The 25,084-nt window shown below is 42.9% G+C and overlaps 2 protein-coding genes across 3 annotated transcripts in view; both read right to left on the reverse strand.

Moving 5' to 3' along the window:
• Positions 1-3,582: 3,582 nt before the first annotated feature.
• On the reverse strand, positions 3,583-17,867 carry apool (apolipoprotein O-like). 2 transcript variants are annotated; one of them, XM_036127312.1, is made up of 11 exons: positions 17,732-17,867; positions 15,309-15,404; positions 15,084-15,209; positions 14,582-14,636; positions 12,882-12,980; positions 8,943-9,034; positions 8,746-8,844; positions 7,195-7,420; positions 6,865-7,080; positions 6,536-6,649; positions 3,583-4,157 (listed from the first exon to the last, which is right to left on the reverse strand). In XM_036127312.1, exons 1-11 carry the CDS (start codon positions 17,741-17,743, stop codon positions 4,069-4,071), a joined length of 1,224 nt encoding a protein of 407 aa, XP_035983205.1. In that variant the 5' UTR covers positions 17,744-17,867; the 3' UTR covers positions 3,583-4,068. The 2 variants fall into 2 exon arrangements, with proteins under 2 accessions (XP_035983205.1, XP_035983204.1); XM_036127311.1 differs by having other exon boundaries at positions 15,306-15,404.
• Positions 17,868-21,396: 3,529 nt separating this feature from the next.
• Positions 21,397-25,084, reverse strand: part of si:ch211-26b3.4 (connector enhancer of kinase suppressor of ras 2) — a gene marked incomplete at its 5' end in the record, with an annotated part of 68,833 nt that continues 65,145 nt past the window's right edge. The window contains 2 exon segments of the mRNA XM_036126903.1: positions 21,397-23,370; positions 23,467-23,729. Of these exon segments, the coding sequence (XP_035982796.1) occupies positions 23,161-23,370; positions 23,467-23,729 (473 nt within the window).

Consider the following 25,084-nt stretch of genomic DNA (forward strand, 5'->3'; position numbering starts at 1 on the left):
TCACAGAATCCCATAGGATTTGGTTGCAACAACAAGCAGTTTTCTGGCTGTGTGAAAAGTTTTATAGGTAATTCTAAGTATGTATATATACATATATATGTATACATATATGTAAATATATGTTTTTGTATATTATTTATATATTTATAAATGATATATATATATATTTATAAATTATATATATATATATATATATATATATATATATATATATATATACATATATATATGTATATATATATATATATATATATATATATGTAAATATGTTTTTGTATATTTATATATTTATATATATGTATACATATATGTAAATATGTTTTCGTGTATATATATATATATATATATATATATATATATATATATATATATATATATATATATATATATATATATATATAAAATATTTCAGCACATGACTTTCTCAGTACTTGATAGTTTTAGAACATAACATAAAAGTATATGGCATTTGACATTTTAAAAGTTTTAAACTCCCCCTGAACATGAGAAAATCCTCGTTATTCAATGATGTAGCGCCCATATTCCCTAGTTACTGGGGGAAAATAGGGAGTACCAATATGGCGGCTGGTGGCTTCAAAGCGACTCGTTCTAACAGCCGGCGATTAGCACTCCAGTGTATAATAAAGCTCAGTGGATCGGACAGACGTCTAACTTGGCCAGTGTTAGCATAACGCCTGCAAAGGGCTAATGTTTGCTCTGTAACCATAGTAACGCCTCCGTTTAACATCCCAACAAGAAGCAAGGACTAAAAGGTGCAGCTGAGGGCGGCCATACCGTAAGCTGAGCGTGTGTTTAAGGAAAAAACCTGTAGCAATAGAAAAAAGGGAGAGCAGAGTTTGCAGGTGCCGACATGTCTGTTTTTACTTAACTAAAGATAAGAAAGATACGTCATCAGGCTGCCAGACTACAGAGCATCTATCCATCGTCTCTGCCCGTTTATCCTTGCAGGTTCGTGAGGGCTGGGTGCCTATCTCCAGGGGTCACTGGGTGAGAGGACCCTGGACAGGTCACCAGAAACACAGAGACTAACAGGGCGAATAAAGGAATATGCCATTCAAATGATTTATATCCTTGAATTTTTGTCTGTTTAAAACTATAAACCTCAATGTCTTTTATTGGGATTTATGTAGTTGTGAATAACGCCATAAAATAGTGGAGAAATGTGAAGTGGAAGGAGAAAGATTGATTTTAATTTGGTTTTATAAACCGTTGCAGTTTCTAAAAGATTTCTTTTTTCCAAGCTTGCTTTGTCTTTTGCTCCATCCCCTGTTCCCATCACCTCTGAGAAGCTTTCCAGTTCCTGCTGAAGTAAAAGCATCCCCGCAGCATGGTGATGCCACTCCTGTGTTTCACAGTGGAAATGATGTGTTCAAAGTTGCAGCTTTGTTTATTGCAGTACTTTTTGCATGTGGTCCAAAAAGTCACATTTCTCGCATGGATTTCAAAACTGCAAAGTGGTCTTCTATGGTAGACTTCTTTCTACCATGGCTTTCTGATGGCCACTTTTCTGTAAAGGTGCAGTTTGTGCAATTTTTAACTAATAGTTGTTCTATAAACACATTGTCTGGCAAGAGCTGTGGATCTCTGCAGCTTCCTCAGTTACAATGGGCCTCTTGGCTGCTTCCCTGGTTATTATTCTCCTTACCCAGTCTGACAGTTTAGATGGATAACCTTAGTCTTTGCTTTAAGAAAAATAAATACTTGTCAGGCTTTCGGTTTTTTTCACATTTGCACACAGATGGACTCTTGGTATAATGGCTGGTCTTGATTTTATTTAGGGGCTTCTGAATAAAACTAGCAGTACACACTTAAATTTTTTTATCCATAAACCACGTGTCCTCCCTTTTCCAGCCACTAAATGTGTTGGTTTCCTATAGGGGTTTTGCCATGGAGGCCAAAAATGTCAAGTAAAAAGTATTAAATGACCACAGAATAAAAGAAAAGAAACCTTTTCACTTTTACCCGCTCAACAGTAAACTAAATACACTATATTTTAATGAAACAAGCTAATTAGTCTCATTTCTGTAGAAAAAGAATATGTAAATCATTGTCTATTTGAAACATAAAAAAGGCTCTCGCAGGTTTGAAAAAAAACAAACAAAAAAAAAACAGCGACATCCTAATTTTTTTTTAGGTTAATCTTTTTTCTAGTTTTTCTTTTTGGTGTCTTTTCAGCAACAATAAGAGGATTTGACTCACTCTGGATTTATTTTTGGCAAGTTAAATAAAGAGGGGATTTTTGGTAAGAAGTTTGTGGTCTTATTATTCAATTAAATTAAAAGCAAAACTATAGCTGATAAAAATAAAATAAAAATTGTTGTACCTTACACTTTCCTTACACTTTTAAGGAGATATTCATTAAAAAGTGAATCTGCATCACCCATCTGAGCTGGTAAAACCTCATTTAGGCATTCTTGGATCTTGATTGAGGCTGCCCAAAACCATTCAGAGGGCCGCAAATGGCCCCTGGGGCGCACTTTGGACCCCCCTGGTTTAAATCAAATCCCAAATTAATACACTAAGATAATAAAAGGAGGCTGGTTCTGTTCTGGGGAATCCACTAGAACCTCTGGAGATGCCTGTGCAAGAAAAGGATTGGTCATGAAACTGAGAGCATTACGGACAACACTGAGCATCCTCTTCATCAGACTGTCATTCTACAGATTCTCTTCAGCCAGAGGCTTCTTCAGATTGACGGTAAGACAGACCGCTACAGAAGATCCTTCCTGCCTGCAGCCATCAGCATCTATAACAAATTTTTAAAAAAACTGCATAATATGAAATAGAACAATATTTAATTTCCCTTTGAGATTAATAAAGTATTTTTTAATTCAACTGAAGAATATATTAATCTATTAATGTCATAGAATGGGGAAATCCAGCTGTAACAGCAGCAGCAAGTAATAAAAGTCCATCATGGAAGAGAAAATACTATACCATGTTAAACTTAGCATACTCAATTAAATGAAATATGGAAATGTATAGGGTGTACAAAATGTGCATACATGATTGTGCATAGAAAATAGCAACAACAAAAAATAGAAAAAAAAAACTTGCAAAAAACAGCAGGGGTGTAAACTTATTTGCTGAGAATAAGTTTGCTGGGAGCAGCGATGGTTATAAAGTCTAAAACCTCCTGGGAGGATAGAACATACCAGGAAATACCTAGCCAAACATAAATGAAGCACCTAATTGAATCTAGACACCAAAAACTGTGCAGACCTCTGGATCTGTCTCTTGTCCAACCATCTGGTAAAGAATGGACCCTTGACAGGAGGAAAAATGCATTCATCATGGACAGAACTGCTATAAGTCTAACGTTATGCTGGCCTCTATGAAAGATTAGAGAACGTAGAAGAAATGTACTCAAGTAGACAGTTTTTTTTTAAAGGACGACGAAAATCCAGTGCAACAAGTGAGCATTTCTGTGCAGTTACGGCAAGTCTGGACCGCATTTGTTTGCCTAAAACCACAGAAGCTTTTAGCGCGTCCAAAAGTCTGTTAAATGCATGCAGAGTCATTCATGTTTTTAATGGATTTAAAATATGACACGATCCAACATGAGTTCACAAAAAATAAAGATTTATTCTGGGTTCTTTAACCAACAAGTAAAGACATTTACTGAACTAACAAAACGGAGCAGCACAAGTCCTCCTTGTAGTCCTCATCAGCGCGTCCGAGAAGGATATTTAAATTATCAACAAAGTTGACTAGATTACAATAAATAACGGCACTATGCATATTTGACAGCGGAAAAAGATTTCAAGTGACGAAAACAAGTCGACTTCTGCTAATTCTTCTGTTATTGTGGGTGTTTGTGGTGTTGTTTTTCCAGGTTTCTTTTGAATATGTACCGAAAATTCATTACAATGCAACGCCAATGCTAACTTGCCAGGATGTTTTCTGTGGAAATGTGGGCAGACAAAAAAAAGAAAAAAGAAAATGAGAGTGGAAACGTTGATGAAAATCTCTCTGAGAGCGCTTGCTTGCAGAGTCCTGGAAGTGAGGGCGAGATGTGAGACAGCGGTGTGGGAATGAGGTTCCTCCTCAGCTGCGTGTGCTGTACAGGTCCTCATCTTCAGGGCTGGACTGGCCGAAGTCCATGAGAGTGGGGTCTGGCTTGAAACCAGAGCCCTCTGGAGGGGAACACGGGAAATGATGGACAATTTCAGCCACAAGCACAGAAATACTGCTGAAACCTTCTGAGACGATAAACTGAAATCAGCCAATATTCTGAGAAGAGCTAAACATAGAGGAATCAACCCACAGCATCCTGCTATCTTATCTCTCATCGCACATGACTAAGCAAATCGTGTCGCTAATGCTGCCGATGATCGCTCGTAACACTTTGATTCAAATAACGAATCAGTGTCAGAGTTCGGGGGGGGATGCAGCCCCTGAACTCTGACACAGCAAATATGTCCTCCGTGTCACTGAGACGTAGCTAAACGCAAACAAAAGCGCTAAAGCTACCCCAGACGGGTACACGTACTGAGAAATAAGCTCAAGTTTGTCATAAGTCTACGCCTTTATGACTTAATGCAGTTAATAAGGAGTTTTGGACTAAACAGAAGTTGAGCTAAGATCTGGATTTCTAAACCAATCAGAGAGGGGAACGGCTGTTTTGATCATTTGTTATTGCCGGCGTACACGGCAAACGAAAGCATGTGTCAGAAAATGGAGCGCTACGATTTCTGTGGTGAAAATGGCTGAGGGGATTCTTAGAGATCACGAAAGCTTCCTGTTTTCTTCAGAAAGGAAATACAGAACCCTGAACCTTGAACTTCTTCATTTTTTCTTACCTTATAACAAACATCTATCTATATATATATATATATATATATCGTTTTGGGAGCTTTATGCATCAGACTTACAAACTACAGTATAATTGTTGAGTGGAAGGAAAAGGACACATTGCTTTCACAATCTTTTACAAATAAAAATCTGAGGAGTGTGGCAGCCATTTGTATTCAACCCGCTTTGCTCTCACAGGTCCACATGAAAGCCGGGGCCTTCAGATTTCACCTAGAGAGTAAACAAAAAAGCATTAAGGAGAGAAGCAGCCAGGAGGCTCCTTTAGAGGAGCTGCAGAAATCCACTGCTCAGGTGGGGAAATCACTTAACAGGACAACTACAATCCTGGTCTTCATGGAAGAGTGGCGAGACAACCATAAAACAATTCCCATCCCTCATGGAGCAGTGTGCTGCCAACACTTAAAGGTACACAGGGTGCAATCAGTGACCAAAGCTTTTTCTCAAGGGCCCAGAGTGACAGTGTTGAACTGCTGACTTTTGAGGCCTCCCCAAGATGCAAGCGCCCGGCTCTCTAACCGCTACGCCACCGCCACCCACATGTATGTGTGAAAGAAAACTACAACAACAGTGGAGGTGGCAGAAAAATTACGTGGCAACGCTTTTCACTAGCAAACACCTCGGAAGCTGATCAGAGCTGGCGACATGGAGTCAGGTTTTAGACGATCCTAAAGAAAGCCTGCTGGCGGCTGAGAAAGGCTTGAGACTAGCCCAGATGTTGCCGTTGCAGCAGGGCAGCAGCGCTACCCATACAGCCAGAATAAGGCTGGGCGATGTGAAAAAATAAATAATTCTCTGATTCCATTAGACTGAATGCGATTAAATGCGATTGATTTTTTTTCCCTCCTTTTAATTCTACAAAGAGAAATTAAAGAAATTATTTTATAAACTTTGTTATTTTAAAAGCTCTTATTTCACGCATCTTGTCTGGGAGTTGACCTGAATTCAAAGTGCAGCTAAATACAAGCTGTGAAACAGGCTTGTAAAACAAGATGGCGGCCCTGCTGTTGTAAACAATGAAAATATTTCTAAACGTTTGCTGCTGGTGGTTTTATACAATAAGCTACGAACAGGCTTCACTTGTGTAACTTCAAACTAACTTTTAAAAAGTAAGTAAATAAATTAAAGTTCCTCATCTTATGGTACAAAAAAAATTTGACAATATATTTTCCTAAACACATATTCAGCATTGCATTTTATTCTCTTCATGGAAGTCCAATGAGCGCATTGGCAAAATAAAATCCACATTTTCCAAAAAAATTTATCTTAATAAATTGTAAAATCGAATTAATGGACTAAATCGATTTATCGCCCGGCCCTAAGCCAGAGCTACAATGAAAGGGCTTAGACTTAAACACTTTAGTCTGTTAGAATGGCCCAGTCTAAGTCCAGACCTAGAACAAGTTGAGAAACTGTGGTAAGACTTAAAAAGTTAATGTTCACAAATGTTCAAGACTTTTTAAGATTTCGATCTCCATATTTTTGTTCATTGATAGGACGTGTCCTTTTCCTCGCACTGCACAATCACTTTGTGTCCGTCTAGAACATAAAATCCCAGAAGGCCCTGAAGACTGACGCGGGAACGGAACAAAACAGGACAAAGTTTAAGAGGCATCTCTGCTAGACAAAACTAAAGAGAAAAAACACGTCTTTGTTTGATGTCATTTCTGCGATAGAGCCAAATCGGAGGGGCTAAGAGTACCTTTTCTGTTTCCTGCTGCGGGCTCCTGTGGAGGTGGCAGCCCGGCGGGGGGTGAGGATGCCGTCTCCTTGACAGCAGGAAGTGATTGCTCCTCGGCTGACACCGCTTCAGCGACTGATTCAACAACAGGTAGAGCGCAGGATGCAGAGATTAACAACTCTATATGCGCCTTTACATTTGCAACAAACATAATGAATGGGTCTTTTTGCACGGTTCACACGTCGATAGAAGCTTGGTGGCTGCTTTGGTAAAACTCACTGATGCCATTAAACCTGAAGGCAGAGGTTTTTGAATTTCACAACAGGAGTAAGAGCTTAGTCCTTCCTAACCTGACGGGGAAGCTGCAGGCTCATCTGCGGTGATGGCTGCAGCAGACCCGTCCTGGACGCGCTCCAGTTCCGAGCTCGCCGACGGATCGGCTGGCGTCGCGTCAAAGGAAACACCGTCTGAGGCTCGTTTTCCGTCGGAGGCCTTCTGGCCCTCAGCCGCTCCTTCGGAGGGACGAGACGGCTCTGTTTGTGCTGGCTCCCCATCTGCCGGCGGACCTGGACGGGGAGAGAGAGAAAAAGGAAAACATTACCGCTGCCAGCGGGGGCTCCTGTGCGACTGAGTGGAGCAAACAGACGGAAACAGACACAGGAGGAGACGGAGATCAATACCTGTAATAGCGGTGCCCGTCTCCGTTGGAGATGCTCCTGCAGGCGCGGCTGGTAGCTCTTCCTCTGTTGTGACAGTGACAACCTGCTCGTCAGAAATAGACACCGGCTCGGCCGATTCCGCTCCTCTCTCCAAACCGGCAGAGCTCTTAGAGGAGGTGTCTGATGTGGAAGTGTTGGCTGAGGCCTCCTCAGTCACCGCAGACTCTGCGTCTGCTTCTGGAGAAGGCTGAGATTGAAGATCCAGGAGGGAAATGTCAGGAGTTTACATCAGGAGCCAACATTTTTGGCCATTTATGTCACAGGCTTACAGAAAAAAGCTGTTAACGACACTAAAAAACGATGCACCACATTAGCTCCCAGCAGAGTTAAAAGGATTTGTCTATAGGACCACCTGAGGCATGAACCTAAAATATTGTATAAAAAAAAAAAAAAAAACACACATTTGGGGCTTTATTAAAGTCATCCAGGAATGTCATTTGATTTGATCAGGCTGAATCAAAGCTGCTTTACAAAACAACCCGATCCAATTCATATACACAAATAGTTCAATCTAATCATACGGATTCAAATTCAATTCATTCCACTTTTGATGCTAGTTATAAACGTAGCCAAGCTCAGTTTATTCTGTCAACTGGGAAAAAAGGATCATCTAAATTTGCTCCCATCCCTCCTAAATACAACAAAACTGTTAACTTTGTAACGCCTGGCCATTATAAGCATGCACGTGGGGATGGTGGAGAGGAAAGAACCCAGTTCAACAGGAAAGAACCTCCAGCAGAACCTGGCTCTATGAGCAGCCACCTGCGTCACAACTGGGGGTATGAGACGACGGAGCAGGTTCCAGCGCCGATGACAGAAAGGAGGTTCACCTTTCAGTTACTGATCAAGTTTAATGCAAATGCAACGGAGAAGATTTTAAAAGAAAACAAAAAATACATTGAAACGAACCCTTTGAGACTTAAAAGATAGTTCCGTAGTAGCATAAGCGGTTAAGCATTAGGGCAAATATACCAACAGCTACATGTGACTACAAGTTATTGTAGCAACAATATAGAACATATTCACAAAATTAATTGCCTACATAACCATAGAAAAAGTGCAATTTTGAATACATGTGTTTTAATGTTTTCACGGAACAGTTTTATGAACCAATAATGTGGTCGGTTTATAATTTAAACACTGTAGTTTTAACACTATAGATGTTAAAAACTAACAGGGGGAAATAGGGGGGCTCAAGAGTAAAATTATACATTTTAATTAGATTTGAGAACAGAAAATAACTGATGTATAAGCACCAAGAGCAGATCCCAAAAACTAACAACAGTTTTTGTAAAAGGCCAAAGGTCAGGTCCAGGAAGTGGAATCTGAAACCGCAGCAGGATGATGACACACAGGGGACTTTTTTTTTCTGAGCAACATCTGAGGAAGGGAGCTCAACCAGTGGGAAGGGAGCCGTCCCTTTAAAAGGTGGAGTTTCTAGTTAGTCACGCGAACTAAAACGGCTTCAACAAACTCAGATGCACATGTTTAGTCACGAGGAGGACTTATCACCTGCGGCGGTGCGGCGGCTGCTGCTTTCTTGGTGGCGAGCAGTGACGATGCAGCGGCGCTGCTCCACTGCCCTGCGGCGTACGCCTTCTTCCCCGTCACCTTCACAAAAACGAAGCACAGCAGAGGCATTGCATCTGAAAATGCCGTCAACCACGTCTCAGCCCGACAAAAAGAAAAGCAACAAAACAAAGCGTTACCTTAAGTACGGACACCGCCTGGGCCGGGTAGCACACTGATGCCCCAGCACTCATAAGGCCCAGAGGAACCGCCACCCTCTTGAAACGAGAACCTTAAACACACAAAGAGCAATCTGATGAGGTACACGGCGATCTGCCGCTGATTTCTAAAAAGCTTCGTGACGCGTGATGCACTTGTGACCCAGTGCAGCAAAGCGGTGTAAAAGTTTAACACCTTGTTTTTCCACAGCCTTCCTCCTCACATCCTGTCTGAAAGCAGCCGGTGTGTTGGACACCTTTCAGCGATGGAAACTCCAGCAAAGCCAGAAATTTACATTCAAACTACTCTCTAGTTCAAACGGCTTTCCTCAGAAGAAATTAAAACAACGACGAATGCTAAATTAGAAACACATCCGGCGGCTGTGCTGACGTGAACCTCAGGGATCGACTTCTCTTCTGATCAGAAACGCAACTGCGATGATGGATGATGAGAAAGAGTCACTTTTTCAAAGCCGCATTAAATCCAGGAGTGAAATCAAGCTGGGGATACAACTCTGGGGTTAACACCGTGAGGCCCCTCTGGCTGAATATTAGGAGGAGAACAATGCAAATAAGGCTTTAGATCTTAATTCTCTAAATCTTTTAGCATCTTAAGAGTCTTTAGATAAAAAAGTATCTCTACCCCTCGTGTTTTCACATTTTATCACGTTACGAACACAAATCTGAAAGGTGCGGTGTGCCTCTGCATTCACCCAAGTCAACGCTTGAAGATCCCCCATGTTTCCGCCTGCTTTGCTCATCTACAACATAGAAAATCTGCCTACTCTCCTTTGCATGGATTCAGGCCTAGGCTTTGACTAGGCCAAAGAAGCTTTGATCCAAACCACCGCAGCTCTGACTAGAGTTACTGTCCTGCTGGGATGTAACCTCCGTCTTAGTCTCGAGTCTCTCACAGCTTCCGACAGGTGTGACTTTGCAGGATTGCCTCGTTTTCGTCTCCATCCAGCTTCACATCAACGGTGAGCCATCTTCTTGTCCCTACTGAAGCAAAGCGTCACCACAGCATAATCCTACTGCTGCCGTGTTTCTCTGAGGGCGTAGGTGTCGGATTACAAGGAGGCTGAATTGATCTGGAAGCCCCAGATTTGCGTTTGTAAAAAGATTTAAAAAAAGAATAACGCAAAAAACAATGCACAATTTTTCTTCCAACTCATAACACTACTTTGTATTGGTCTATCAAAAAAAATTCTAAATTTTAATTATTGAGGTTTGTGTTCAAAATGGGACAGAACGTAAAAGCGTTTGAGGGGTATGACTAGTTTGATAAGGTTAGGAAATATGATACAAGCTAACGAATCATTATTTACCACAGCCACTGTTATTGTGAAAGCGGCTGCATAACAAAATCTCAGTCTTTCCAGCTTTAGGACTGAAAGAACAAAGAACTACTTTCATCAGGGCTGATGCCGCCTTTAATGAGACTGAAAATTATCTAAACTGTTGTTAGCTCCATGTATAAATAGCCCAACCTAGTTTCACATTTGGATCTCTGTGCTGCCCTGTGATGACCTACTGACCTCACATCTGAGCCCACCTCTGAGCCGATGAGCGCTGGATGGATGGATTTAGGGCTCCGTTTGGACAAAAAAAATTTCTGTAAATGATTTAATAACTGATAGTCACATCCACATACTGTTTCTATTTGGATAACTCCTTTGTTCATAAATATTACAACCAGAGGTTGAGAACGCTGGTCATAAACACACTGTTGTTTTAAACAGGCTTTAGATCTGTTTCTTTGTTCTTTGTAGAAAAGCAGAATAGAAAAGGAGGAGGGTAGGGCATCTCCTGGAAAAGACGATTTAAGTGAAGCTCCGAGGTGGCTCTCTGGCTGTGAAGGAGCATTTAAGAATCAGCTCCTACTCTAGGAGTTCACTTTGGTAGAAAAAAAAAAAAAAAAAAAAAAAAGTTATGGGAGAAAAAGCCTGTTTTAATCCTGTGAAGTATAGTTTAATAACTGCTTCTGTCTTCAATAGTTTGAGCTGAAAAATGAATAGCTGCTTTGATCAGTACAGAAAACACTGAAAAGTCCCTTCTGATCCAGATCTGGAAACTACTGAAAAACAAAGCCTGGAAGCCTTTTCCATGGCTACAAACTCTCAGAATACATAAATGATTTTATTCTGGATTTCTCTGAAATGCAATAATACTGTCCAGGATTTCCAAACATTTTCCATTTTAAAACTTCCAAACTTATCCAGACTCAATTCTTCTAACACTCTCAACATTTAGAGTCAGATTTTATCATCAGTATGTTTAAATAAATGACAACACAGCGCTATGTGGAAGCTGACCTCTAATTTAGCAATCAGGTAAATGGGAAGTTTTTATCTTTTTGTGACCCGCCAGCCTGGATCAGCTCTACTCTGGATCGCTTCTTAATAAAACAGATTTTTTAAAAACACAATCTCCCGATCTCTTGTACTTTTCTTAGAAAATGTTGCAGTCTCTATGGTTTGTTGGGTAAACTAGACCACGAGGGAAAATGTAATGAGGCCTAAAAAAAACCTTCTTGGTTTGACTGAGTGTGGTTATGTTGGGTTTTCAGAAGATCCTGACAAAACAAAACTGCTCAGCGACTTTGACAATAACTTAATGCCCTAGGAAATAGATAAAAGTTGTCATTTGTATACAAAGTGATGTTGAAAACAAACTTTGTTATAGAGAAATCAGACCTTTATCTTCTAAATAATGGAAAATAAAAAAAGACTGGAAATCTACATCTTTTTTTTTAATCGGTTTTTATACTCAATACCTTTCCGTCCCATGATGGGGTAATTTGACCAAAACAGTGGAAGAAACACGTAGACAGAGTTAAACACCAGATTAATCTGAATTTTAAAAAGCTCATTAAAATTAAGCTGTAAAGTAGAGAATGAACTTTGAGAGGGAAAAAATATCACACAAATTATTAAACACCCCAGAGAGAAGCTAAAGTGTGAATGGACATTTGCATCTGAGAAGTAGTAATTCAGAACCCGTGCAACCATTAGCACGTTCAAAACACAGTTTTTTATGAGCAGTAGATATTATAAAGTCAAACAGCAGCTGGGAGGAAGGACCTGAGGAATCGCTCCTTAGAGCATCTGGGATGCAGCAGTCTGTCACTGAAGGAGCTCTCCAGCTCTGCAACAGCTCCATGCATGGGGTGGGAGACATTGTCCATTAGTGATGTCATTTTTCTTACAGTCCTTCTGTCTCCCACCACCTGCACTGGGTCCTGGGACATCCCAGAGCAGAACTGGCCCTCTTAATGAGTTTATCTAGCCGCTTCCTCTCAGCTGCAGATAAGCTGCTGCTCCAACAAACCACACCATAGAAGATGGCTGATGCCACCACAGAGTCAAAGGTCTTCAGGAGCGCCCCTTGCACTCAAAATGACCACAGCCTCCTCAGCAGGTAGAGTCTGCTCTGACCCTTCCAGTAAAGAGTGTCTGTGTTATGAGTCCAGTGCAGTTTATTGTTCAGGTGGACAATAAGAGTCCAAAACCTCAGCATAAATTCCCTGGATGTTAACCGGTATCAATGAGGATCCACTAGCTGTTCTCTGACTGGTGCTCATTTTTGATGAGGCCAAATATGAAAAAATTATAAAAGCTTTTCAACCAAATGAAAACTACTGATAATAATCATTTTTATTTGTCATTGCAGCATACATTCCAATGCAATGTGTCCTCTGTATTTAACCCATATCCTAGGCAGCAGTGAGTTGCAGCTGTGCGGTGCATTCTGGAGCTAAGGACCTTGCTCAGGGAGCCAGAGTGGCAGTCTGTGGGAATGGAAGCGGGGGAACTTGCAGCCTTACCAGGACACAAGCTCCCTGCTATAAGCACTTAGCCACCACTTCCCTTAATATACTCATTTTAGTACTTGTGGTACAGAAACAGAGGAGCACCGTACCTTTGCGTGCCAAGAACATGCCCAGCAGGCCAGCCATGGTGATGGTGCCAAACCTGGGTAGAAAATCTGGAGGAGGGTCTATCACGTAGTAATACACATCTAGAAAAGAGGAGACAGAAGATTGAAAACAGGTTAGTGACATTCTGAGGAACAGCCGTACACCTGCTCTCTCCAACATTGTGGTAATATACTGAATTAGTAGCAGGCCTTAAGAAAAAAAATCTGCTTTTCCTGATTAAAAATGAGCTCCAGTAAGCTATTCCCGAACACCAACACACAGTTGCGCATAAGTTATTCAGCCTCACTGGAAATTAGCGTTGACTGAAAAAGATATACAAACAAGCCGCTGGTTCCCAAAAACAAATAAATCCGGAAAGATTTAACCAGCTCAACACTGCGATTAGTATGTGTCCTAATGCGGAAAAACACCAAGTCTTGCTGGAGGTACCGGTCATTTTAAGTCAGTCAAGCTTTTTGAGCACTTGCCTCCAACAGAACCTGATGACAGCCGTTGACGGCTTCCTCCTGCTGCCACGTCCAGGTGGTGTAGCTACTGACCGTTTAAAACGTACAAGTTATGCTTGTAACTGTAACTCTGAGAACATTCTGGGTTTTTCCTTTGTTTTTGTATATTTTTTTATTGTGATGCACTGATCCGATACCTGGATTGTATATCGGCTCTAATATTGAATAATTAGCTGGATCCGATTTTGGATTAATGACACCGATTAAGCCATTTCTTTTTTTTTATTAATATCATACAACGCAATACAGTTACACCGATCTAGTGACTTCAATTCTATGTTTGCAGTGCCGGTTACGTCATCGCCCAGAGCACGCACTGCAGCTAGTGATGAGCAAACACAGAGCAACATGGAGCCAGCGCCAGACCGAGCCGAGCTTATTTGGAAACATTTCAAATTTGACACGCCAACAAGTCCGGCTGCAACATGAAACTTGCTACGTGAAAAATGCGAAGGGTGGCGATAAAGTCGGTAAATTCAACACCACAAACATGGCAAGATTTACAGTTTGTACATTCAACGCTAGTACTGGCTCGGTATCGGACATGGGCCGATATGCTCTGTGCAGGTATCGGATTGGATGGGAAAAAAACAAAGATTGGTGCATTTAAAAAACTTTTTATAGTCTTTGCAATGCAACTGTTGCCATGTGATGGACTGGCGACCTGTCCAGGGTGTACCCCGTCTCTCCACCAGTGACCACTGCAGATATGCACCAGACCCGCCCGCATGGAAAAGCGAGTAAAAGGAAAATGGATGGATGGATTGCAATTATCCCTCCTCAGCCTTTTGGACGCGTCCTCTGCCTTAGCCATATTTTTAAAAGGTAATGCAGCCTCATCGTTCAGCAGTTCAGGTATTTGAGGCCTTCCATCTCACGCACCCTTGATGCAGCAAGTGAAGCGCGTTATTGGTTGCATCAGGTGTGCCCGTGTGTACACACCTGGCTTGCAGAAGTGCGGGGGGGATGCCTCAGAGTGCAGTTGTCACATTTCTGATAAATTTGTTTTGTTCATATATTTCAAACATAATAAAAAAAAAATATATATTTTAACCGTTTTATTTATTTCAAATAGCTAAACCAATTCAGATACTGCCAGTAAACCTTACAGGCAGCAGGGGGGCTCAAATATTTTGTGTGTTAATTTAAGCATTGTGCACCTGCCGGTAACTTACCCTCTCCAGCGTGGTAAAGATTAACACTTCCCCTTTTTATAGAGACACAGGCACCCTGTATGGAGAAAAGAACAGATCTTAAACCACTATGAAAAGGCCACCAAGAATGTAGCATTGAAACAGACTTATATTAGTCAATGTCTGGGTGTTTTCAAGTCTTTCACAGAATCAGACTGTCAGATCTCGGCGCTGCTAACGCCACAGGCATGAAGTGAACAACAAAAAGAACGGTATTTCCTGTCAAACTCCTGATCTGCTCTGCAAGTGTCATACCTGCACTTAGCATTTGCAGCTTCGTGGGATGGCGCTCTAACCGCAAAGCAAGAGGAACAAAAACAAAATCAAGGCTAAAGAACCAAGGCTGCAGGTGCAAGATAGGAGGCTCCCGTCTATCTGAGCTCCATCTAACGCTTGTTCTGGCACTCAAAGCGCTGCGCGGCTTGTTCCAAAACTTTGCTGGGACGCGCCGCCACACAAAGAACCTGCAAAAAACCCGAAATACCTTCACGGCCTGGACCAACGGCGAAACGCTCTCTCTGGTGACAGTCAACCCTCTCTCGATGAATCCTGGGCTCTCTGGAGCAAGCTGAGGCGAAGCAGCCCCCGAGAGCGGCGTGTAGATGTTCAGCTGGAGAGATGCAGAGAGGGGCACGATAAGGGCGAGTTGGAACAATACCCCCCCCCCCAACCCCCCCATTTTGGAAGCGTTGCGGGAAAGACGTACCACGTCTCGAGAAACCAGCCCGTCTGTGGGCGCTTCCTTCACCCTGTATACACGGACGGAGGCTATTCCCAGCACCGTTGGGACGGCCACCATCACCACCTGGAGAGGGACAGAAGAACAGGAAAAACATTTTTAAAGGCAGTGGTCCTCTGGTATGGGCACCAGCACCCCTCGCGACCCCACAAGGGATAGACGTATTAGAAAATGGACTGATGGTTCTTGGTTCTCTGGTGACAGAAATCACTGAAAGACAGCCGGCTAATCTGATGTCTCAGAGGAAAAGGAAGGGGGGGGGGGTGCTCGGGGGCTTCTGTGGCAGAGGGGCACAGATATTCTCTCCAATCAAAAGCCGGCTACAGCACCAACACTCTGCACATGCTCAGTGGGTTTCAATCCAACCCATGACAGATGACAACCACAATTTAGATGCCATATTAGACATTTTTGCTTCTCTAGGAGCTTTTGTTAAAAACCAAACATGTCCTGCTACTTTTCAACAACCAAAAGATTCAGCTGAATGCTCATAATGAAACACTGTCAAATAATGCCCCTAAGCATGGCTCAAAGGGTCCCGCGTGAGCCATACATTTCTTGGTGCACAAAGCTTGACCGTGACTGGACGGACGTGCTTTAAGTTTCAGCACGAATCCATAAAAACCCCCTCCCTGCTTTGAACTTCACGGCTACTCCATGGAAACCGCCTTTACTGTGTAAAATGCTTGCGCGAAGACGAAAACATCAAAACAACCGGCAAACTTTGATCAATCGACACATCCTTCGTAACTGCAGGCCGGTTTCGCCCTTTGTGGGTGTTTTCTAGGTCAGCTGCGGAACGAAAGCAGCCGCTTCAATCAGGAGCGCCTTCTCTTTCTGCTGCGTAACGTTTGCGCGACAACAAAAACATCTAAATATATACCAAAGGGGGGGGGGGGGGGGGGGGAACAGAAGCTCCAAAGGCGTTTGCTGCGAGGTATAAATCAGGAGGTTTGAATGTGGATGACATTCAGAAGGATGTGCAACACTGCTTTAAACCCAAAAAGCGCATCATCAGCCCCCTTGTTTGTACGCCTTCTTCTTCCAAGGAACTGCGTCAGCAAACGTAGAAGTGCATCATTACCAAGGAACAATAGTTTGAAAGGCTACAGACATTTTTTATTTTTTTTTATAACCTACAGCTCCTGCCATTATAGGGCTCATAAACAAGAGAAAGTGTCTGACTGTTTAGGAGTGCAGAGAAACGCAGTGAGGCCCGTTCCCCACATACACTGGCGTACTGGCAACATTTAAACAAAGAGAGTTCACACATCCCAATCCGAACACGGTGATGCCGTTTTAACGCCATCGGTTATTTTTTTACCAGCAGCAGGGAAACATGTTGCTTTTTCTTCATCTTAAAATATACGCGTGTGTCACACACACCTGCAATTATGCAAGTGCACTGGCACGGACGCATTCATTACAGATAATGAGTCTTTTAAGAGAACACTGATTCTCTCCTTTTATAACCCACTTAAATAGTACACAACTGAATGTTTACTGTATTTTCACGCCATATCATTTTGCACTGCACTGAACTTTTTCATATTAATGCCTTTTGCACCACTATTTTTGCACCATAAACATTCTTCTGCACAGTTTTTCTGCTGCATTGTTACATTCTGATCACTGCTGCACTTTATATTGTAATGTTATCTTATTCCACCTGCAATCTTATTACACCGTCGTAAGCTGCATGCACTATGTACATACAAAATTACTAAAAGTTGTGTAAGTTCTGATCCCCGCCCCCAAAGGAAAAAAAATAATAATCAGTAAGTGAGAACATAGTCTGCAATCATTCTGCTTTTGCATCTTTAAAATGTTATAAGCGCAGCGCATTTAAAAACGGATCATGCCTGCAGGAAAATATTTGGCAGGTTAGCATCTCGTCTCTCAGGTTTACTAAGATGCAACCTGTGTGATCCGTCGGGATCTCCTTCATTGGATTTAAAGATAAAGCGCCCTAATCTAAACAGTAAACACATTTGAGTTAATTCCGAGCCATGACGTCACAGAGCGGCACACAATAAAAGGGGGGAACAGCTGTTTTTAGCCAGATAGCACAAGCACCGATATTGTCATAGCTGCCCAGAGTGCTACCACGTGTACGTAAAACGGGACATAACGTCGGCTCAGACAAATATCGAGGTTTAGGAGCTGCCAGGGATGTCTGAGAAGGCTCTAATGTTAGATTAGTCCGCCTAAACCGAGACTTCTAAGCCAAACTCGGTTAGAATGGGAGTTTGCAGCGCAGCGCCGACAGCTGAGAGGTGGCAGCCACTTATATAACGCTAACCAAAATGACTGCGGCAGATGACACATGCATTCAGCGAAAATACCCGGGTAAACCACCAAAAACTTCTAAATAGAGCACGTTAAACTTTCACCTTGGCTGCCATGACAGCGAGCGATCCTCCCTCTTCTTCGTCCCGGCGGAACCTGCGCTGCTTTGAAACAGTCAGCTACCGCCATCTAACGGGCAGAGGCTGCAGCTGCAGGCCGGCTCAGAAATCTTCGCGTTCCAGCACAGGATGTCGCAGGGCGCCGATGTAGCTGGGATTTCTATGCACCTCAGTGAATCATAATAGGATTCAGGAGACGTCATTAATTTCAGCAATTAAATTCAGAAAGTAAAACCCCGACAAGATCTACATTATTTACACACAGAGCGATTTCATTAGTTAGTTGAGCAAAGGGTTCTGCAGCCTTTATTATCCAAAAGGCCATTTTTGCGCTCAAAAATAAAACTAAACGTATCGTTTTTTATTTAAAGGTAACAATAGGAAATCTGTTTTCACCACCATTTTATTTCTATTACGTTTTCAAATAAAGAAAACTGTACAACTGCAACAAAAGGATTATTCCATTTTCTTCTAAGGGATACTGATATTTGTGGAAAAGGGTGTTTAAAAAAGCACATCTAAGCTAATGGCAAGAAAACTAGATAAAAAAACTTACTTATACTTTCGTGTCATTCTATGGTGAAAATTCAGCACAATAACCCAATGTGGGGGGGGGGGGACTCAGTTAAAGGAACTCAGTGTTTTGGCTGATTTGCAGTTTTCTGTAAAGTTGTTCCAGATTTGTGGAGCATAGGAGCTGAAAGATGATTCTCCGTGTTTGGTTCTGGTTCTGGTATGCAGAGAAGACCAGAACCAGAAGATCTGAGTGGTCTGGAGGGTGATACGGCAACAATAGGTCTTTACTAACAGAAGTATTTTAACGTATTTGAAAGTCTATTCTCTGATCTACAGGGAGCCAGTGTAAGGACTTTAGACCTGGGGTGATGTGCTCTACCTTCCTGGTTTTAGTGAGAACATGAGCAGCAGAGTTCTGGATAAGCTGCAGCTGTCTGATTGACATTTTGGGCAGATCTGTGAAGACATTGCTGCACTAATCAATGTGACCAAAGATAAATACTTTTAAGTTCCTCTTTAGGTCCAAGCAAGGTGATATCATCTAGCTAATTCACTTGACCAAAACCAAAACCAGAGAATATATTGGGTATTGTCAAGAAGAAGATAAGAGATACTTGAGGCATCAGCGAAAACAAGCTGAAGTCTGCTGTTAAAGCAACCTGGGCATGGTGAACCTCTGCAGAACCACCGGCTGATTGTGTCCATGCCACATAGCATTGATCCAGCAATTCATGCACAAGGAGCCCTGACATAAGATGAGTGCATATACTGGGCAGAAATAAGGAATTATTTTCTATTGGTCTTAGGATATATCATGTATGCGTTGGTTTTCATCAGCTGTAAGCCATCATTATGAAAATGGACAAAAATAAACACATCAAATATGTATTATGAACCTATAGGAAGCACGAGCATAATTTTTTAAACAGAATAATGTTTATGTGTTACTTTTCCATTGACCTTATAGGGAAACTGATCCAACAATAGAAACGTATTCATCAGGACACAGAAAGAAAGGGCAGCTCGTAGTGCAGAGGATTCAGTTTATTGAAGTCAAAGTTTAACAACTTAGGTTTACAATCTGTATTTTTTGTAATATATATATATTTATTTATATATATTTATATACTTTCATATATATGAAATCAAAAAAGGCTACTTTAGGAAGAATAAATGTCATTTTCTTTCTTTTTAATATCATCTTTAGTCAGTTTAATGTACAGAATAACAGTAAGCTAATATTATCCTTGAAAAAGAGCAATATGTTCCTTTTTTTTAATGTCGCAGTGCAACTTACATCTTACACACCTGTGCAATGTACCATGAGGTGTACACCCCTGAAAGAACACACAGTGGAATCTCCCTTTTTTCCCCCCCAGCCTGTTTCTGCAGGTCTGCACGCACACACACACACACAAAAAAAAAAAGATCTGGCAGGGATAACACGGTCGGTGTCTACAAATTAAATACTCTCGGAACTTCTTGACCTACAGTACGTCACCTCCGCGTGGGAGCAGGAGCTGGAGCTAGAAGACCACCGCTTCATACGGCGAGGCGGAGAGCACGGAACTGCATTGTAGCTCTTCGACAGCCGCAGACGTGTGTGTGGGGAACACTGGGGTGGTGAGACTTTTGCTGTCCAAAAGAGAGGGTTTGGGGAGGCACGGGGGAAAGTGCTTGCATCATTAGGTTTCTTTGTGGCACTCTTGAAATTAGCCGTTGGAAAACATGAGCCGTGGATGTGTTTGATATTTACGCTTTCGGTGTGACGTGATGAAAAATCCACTCAGGACCAACATGAGAACATAGAGAGCTGGATGCAGCGGGTGCTACACATTAGAGTCGGGGACACTGGAGGGCACTGTTGAGTCCTTGGCCTGATGTTGCAGATGAAATGATTCATACAGACCATTTTAGTGCAGTAGTCTGTCACCGGCCAGCACCTGCCACTTCCTCGGAGGGAATAGGTAACCGCACTAATGTCTCTACTCACAGAAAGCTTTTGTACATGTTTCAGTCTTTTTAAAGTGCCTTGCAAAAGTAATAACACCCCATGGACCTCCCTATACTGTATCTGTGCATACAGTATATTTGACACTGTGAAAAATAGCATGCATTCAATGTGCTTTGCTGGGATTTTATGGACTTGGCCAACTCAAGTAGCCCAAAGTTTAAGCAAAAAATGTTACACGGTTGAGAAACTATCTTATGAATAAAATGTGAAAAGTGAGGCACACGCTTGTGTTTAGCTTCCTTTGCCCTGACAACCCTAAATAGCCCAAGCCGGTCTTAGAAGTTCGCTGGAGAAAAAATGAGGAGCAAAATGCCTCATAAAGAGCAAGGAACGCCGGCAGACATGTCAACAGAAAAGTTTTGGAGATGCTTAAAGCAGAGTCAGGGTGTACAATACTGTCCAACAATTGGAATGTCCCACAGAGTCCTGTTCAATCAGCCAAAATGAAAGCAGAGCTGCAAACCTACCAAGACATGGTGGTCCACCTTTACTAAAAGGCCAGGCAAGGTGAGCATTAATCAAAGAAGCAGCCAAGAGGCCCATGGTGACTGTGGAGGAGCACCACAGCTCAGGTGGGTTGAATCTGTCGACAGCACAACTACTAGTCATGCACTCAACAAATCTAGCCTTTTGTTAGGAAGAATGAGAGACAAAAGGCTGTTGATGACAAAAATAATTAATTAAATTCAATGTTCGCCACAAGCCGATTACGGCACAAAGCTTCTCTCTTCAGGTGGGACCAAAATAGAAGTTTATTGTCTATCGTTTAAGACACTATGTGTGGTACACAAAAAGCGCCCCACCATCAAATGTAATCGTGGTGGCAGCATCAAGCCCAGCCCTAAATCCAGTTTAGAAACTGTGACTCGAACTGCTCATGTCCACAAAAGATCTCCTTTAATGCTGTCCCAGCTTGACCAATATTGCGAAGAAGAACCGGCAAAAATACTAATGTCAGGTTCTGGTGGAGACAAATCCCAGTAGAGCTGGAGTCGTTCTACAAAATATGGACTTGGACGGGATGGACACAAATGCACGCCACATTTTTCAGATTTTATTTGTAAGAAGAAGAAAAAAAATGAAAAGCATAAACCATTTTCTCTTTACTTTGTGTTTGTCTGTCACATAAAATCCTAATATAATGCATTAAAGTTTGTGGTGTTAATGTGAATACGTTTAAGGGGTGTGAATACTTTCAGAAGACACTATACACGAACCAAAGAAAAAATACAAAAACAACAAGCTGAAACGTTCAGTTTAACTGCTGAATTAACAAAAAAAAAAAAAATCACTCTCAGTTGTGGTACAGTCTGTGTCTTTAAACTCTTTGCAATGAAAAAAAGAAGACTTTAAAAAAGTTAAAATATATGTTATAAAAAAAACTCCTTAAGGACGTTTTTGCATGTATCATGCGCTACAAGACTAACAACTAAAAGGAAAAGAAATTAATCCACAGTATTTTACCCTGTCCATTCTAACCAGTCCAAGATCTTTCCTCACGACATCCATCGCCACGAGAAGGATTAGCTGTGACTGGAACAAGTGAAACCGCTGCCGAGCAACCTGCATCTACAGTGTCAAGAGGGGGAATGGGCGGGGGCGGGGGCAGGGGCACTGCAAAAACCTTGGCATAGAATACATCTTAGTTTACATTATATCTATGACACAAAATGTAAATAGATTTATATATTCTCCTATGTTTAAATATATCTGTAGACTGTACACAAATCTTTAGAAAATGAGACGGCAAATGCATTTACCTGATATCTGAACAGCAATGGGAGGGAGGCCGATGAGACGGAGACCCTGTGAGATGCAGCCGATGAGATACGGAGATATAGAAAGTGCATTCTTTGTAGTGAGTGACTTCTTTGAAAAGAGATCTCCTTTGCTCTTGCATTAAGTGGGAACCCCCCCCCCCCCCCACCCAAAGAAACAAAATAGCCTTGCACCCACACTAAGAGAAACACGCCATCTTCTCTCCGCTACCTCTAGAAAGCGTATCACAGTGGTAGTGGAACTCAAACATTTACATCAGTATACACAGCAGTATACACATTTACACAAGTCTTTGGGAACTATACTGGGAGAGGGAAAAGAAATCGGAAGGGTGCGGAGGGGATTGCATTCAAAACAGAGGAGCTTCCTTCTGCAGGACGTCTGAACACTTCACAGTTTAAAGGAGTGTGGCTGTGGCTGGCACAGTTGTTGCTCGATGCTTAATTTCACGAGTTCCCAGAGAAACGGCTAAAAAGCGACGGCTACCTCTCACGGTCTGTCTGGACACCAAAGCTTCCGCTCTCGCATTTCCCCAAGAGATCGGCCCGAAATAACAGTGATTTCCCTGTAAATAAAACGAGATATGCCATGAGAAGAAAAGAACATTTAGAGAAAGGGGGAGAACTGGTGGCTCTGGGTGCAAAGTTCATCAGTAGAAAAGTACAGTGCTGTGGTGAAAAGGTTTCTCCTCTGTATTGCTGCTACATAGCTCCCCCCTGTCTCCTGACGTCAACAAGAAGTAACAGAAAACAAAGAAACAAACATGGGCTCAAAGTCTCCTTTTTTTTTTTCCTGTTTTGCTCGACAAGCACGTGGACTTTGTGTGAGTTCCATAGACAAAGGAAGAGTAATGCTTTCTGTTCAGGCATGCAATAGGCACCCTGTGTGGGGGAGGGTCCTCATGATTATCAAAAGTCCATCCACGCTCCTCTCAGACCGTTCCCCTCTGTGATATTTACACATCTTACAATGTCTGTCCCTGCCTTCGCGTGAGAGAGCGTGCTCGGAGTCGTGGTCGGCGAATGGGAAACTCTCGGCCCGATCAGCGCCGCGTGAGTGGCTAAGAGTGGGTGCGGGTGTGTGTGTGTGTGTGTCGCCCTCGGCCTCACACGTGTGTCTCGATGAAGGAGTGTGTGTGGGTCATGAGAGGCGCCCCCATCGGGGAGAGCTCGTCCTGGCCGTTGGTGCCGGGGCTGAGCTGGCAGATGTCCGCGTAGAGCTCGCCGTGCCACTGCTTCCACTCTCTGAAGGTCTGGGAGCACAGGCTGGGGTCCTCGAGGAGGGTGCAGATCACTGCCAGCTCAGACTCTTTGGCCTGACGGAGGAAAGAGAGACCCAGACGAGCCGGTATTTAGACATTTGGAAACCGGCCGTTTGGAATGATCCCGCGTGACTGATTCGGTTATGGTACCTTCAACGTGCTGCGGAGGGCTCGGACCCGGTGCAGTCGATCGTTGAGCAGGGGGTCCCTGACTCTCTGGGTGAAACAGCGTCGAAGCTCCTGTTTGCTGCAGGGTTTGGGGTCTCCCAGGGGTGTCACGTTGGCCTGCTCGAGAGCCCGGTAAAGCTGCTCCAGCCCGTCCAGGTGTTCGGGCTCACGTCCTTCTGAAACCCGTCGTTCCCTTCCCTCCGACACCCTCCTCTCTCTGCTGTCCATCCTGAAATCCCGCAGGTCTGAAACAGCCAGGAGGCAGAAAGTTAGAGGCAGACCGACGACTGGAAAATGAGGGGCTTAGATATGAAAACAGCCAACTCAATATGTCAATACCTCGGATGACCGGGGAACTAAAAGGAGATTCAGACGTTTACATCTCGTCCCATTGCAAGATTCTATTTGAGTTGATTTATCTCATTTGACTTCTTCTCAAAACATACTCCTAATCTTTAAATCTGAAACTGTCCTGGTGAACAGAGCTCCTCAGATCTGATCTTTCAGATACAGTAACTTTCTTCCAAGGCCCTTTAAAATGTCCCAGATTTACCCACGACAACGTCTCATCCCACACCGATGGGTTTCCACAAACTTCAAATCCATCCATCCTTCCGTTTATCCGGGGTCGGGTCGCGGGGGTAGCAGCTTCAGTAGGGAGGCCCAGACGTCTCTCTCCCCGGCCACTTGGGCCAGCTCCTCAGGGGGAATCCCAAGGCGTTTCCAGGCCAGTCGAGAGACATAGTCCCTCCAGCGTGTCCTGGGTCTTCCTCTGGGCCTCCTCCCGGTGGGACGTGCCCAGAACACCTCACCAGGGAGGCGTCCAGGAGGCATCCTGACCAGATGCCCGAGCCACCTCAACTGGCTCCTCTCGACGTGGAGGAGCAGCGGCTCTACTCTGAGTCCTCCCCGGATGACTGAGCTCCTCACCCTGTCTCTAAGGGAGAGCCCAGACACACTACGGAGAAAACTCATTTCGGCCACTTGTATCCAGGATCTCGTTCTTTCGGTCACGACCCAAAGCTCGTGACCATAGATGAGGGTAGGAACGTAGATCGACCGGTAAATCGAGAGCTTCGCCTTTTGGCTCAGCTCTCTCTTCACCACAACGGATCGGTACAGCACCCGCTTCACAGCAGACGCAGTTCCCACCCGCCTGTCGACCTCCCTCAAAACATTAATGGTTTTATAACCTGGACAAGTGTTATGTCCTGGAGAAGCTGTCCAAATCAATACATGTCAGAGCATCTCTTACTGTAGATGGAGGCAACTAGCTTTTTTCTTGCAGCTATTTTGTCACCTGTGAAGATTGGCACGCGCCTGGCTTAAGCTGGAGACACTTTTTTTTGTTAACCAATTTTAACTGCTATTGAACAGTTTTGGTCAAAGAATCTTAATGCATCAGAATGGCCCAGTCAAAGCCCGGACCTAAATCCAATTTAGTATCTGTGCCGAGACTTTAAAGTTGCCCTTTAAAGAAAGTTTCCTTTCAGTTTGGTTGAGTTTGAGCTATTTTGTGAAGACAAATCTTCAAAGATGACATTCTCCTTGTGCACAATTGGTAGAAAAATGGCTGCATTAACTGCAGAGAAGAGTGGTT

The sequence above is a fragment of the Fundulus heteroclitus genome, chromosome 23, assembly GCF_011125445.2.
Source record: "Fundulus heteroclitus isolate FHET01 chromosome 23, MU-UCD_Fhet_4.1, whole genome shotgun sequence".
Lineage (NCBI taxonomy): Eukaryota > Metazoa > Chordata > Actinopteri > Cyprinodontiformes > Fundulidae > Fundulus > Fundulus heteroclitus.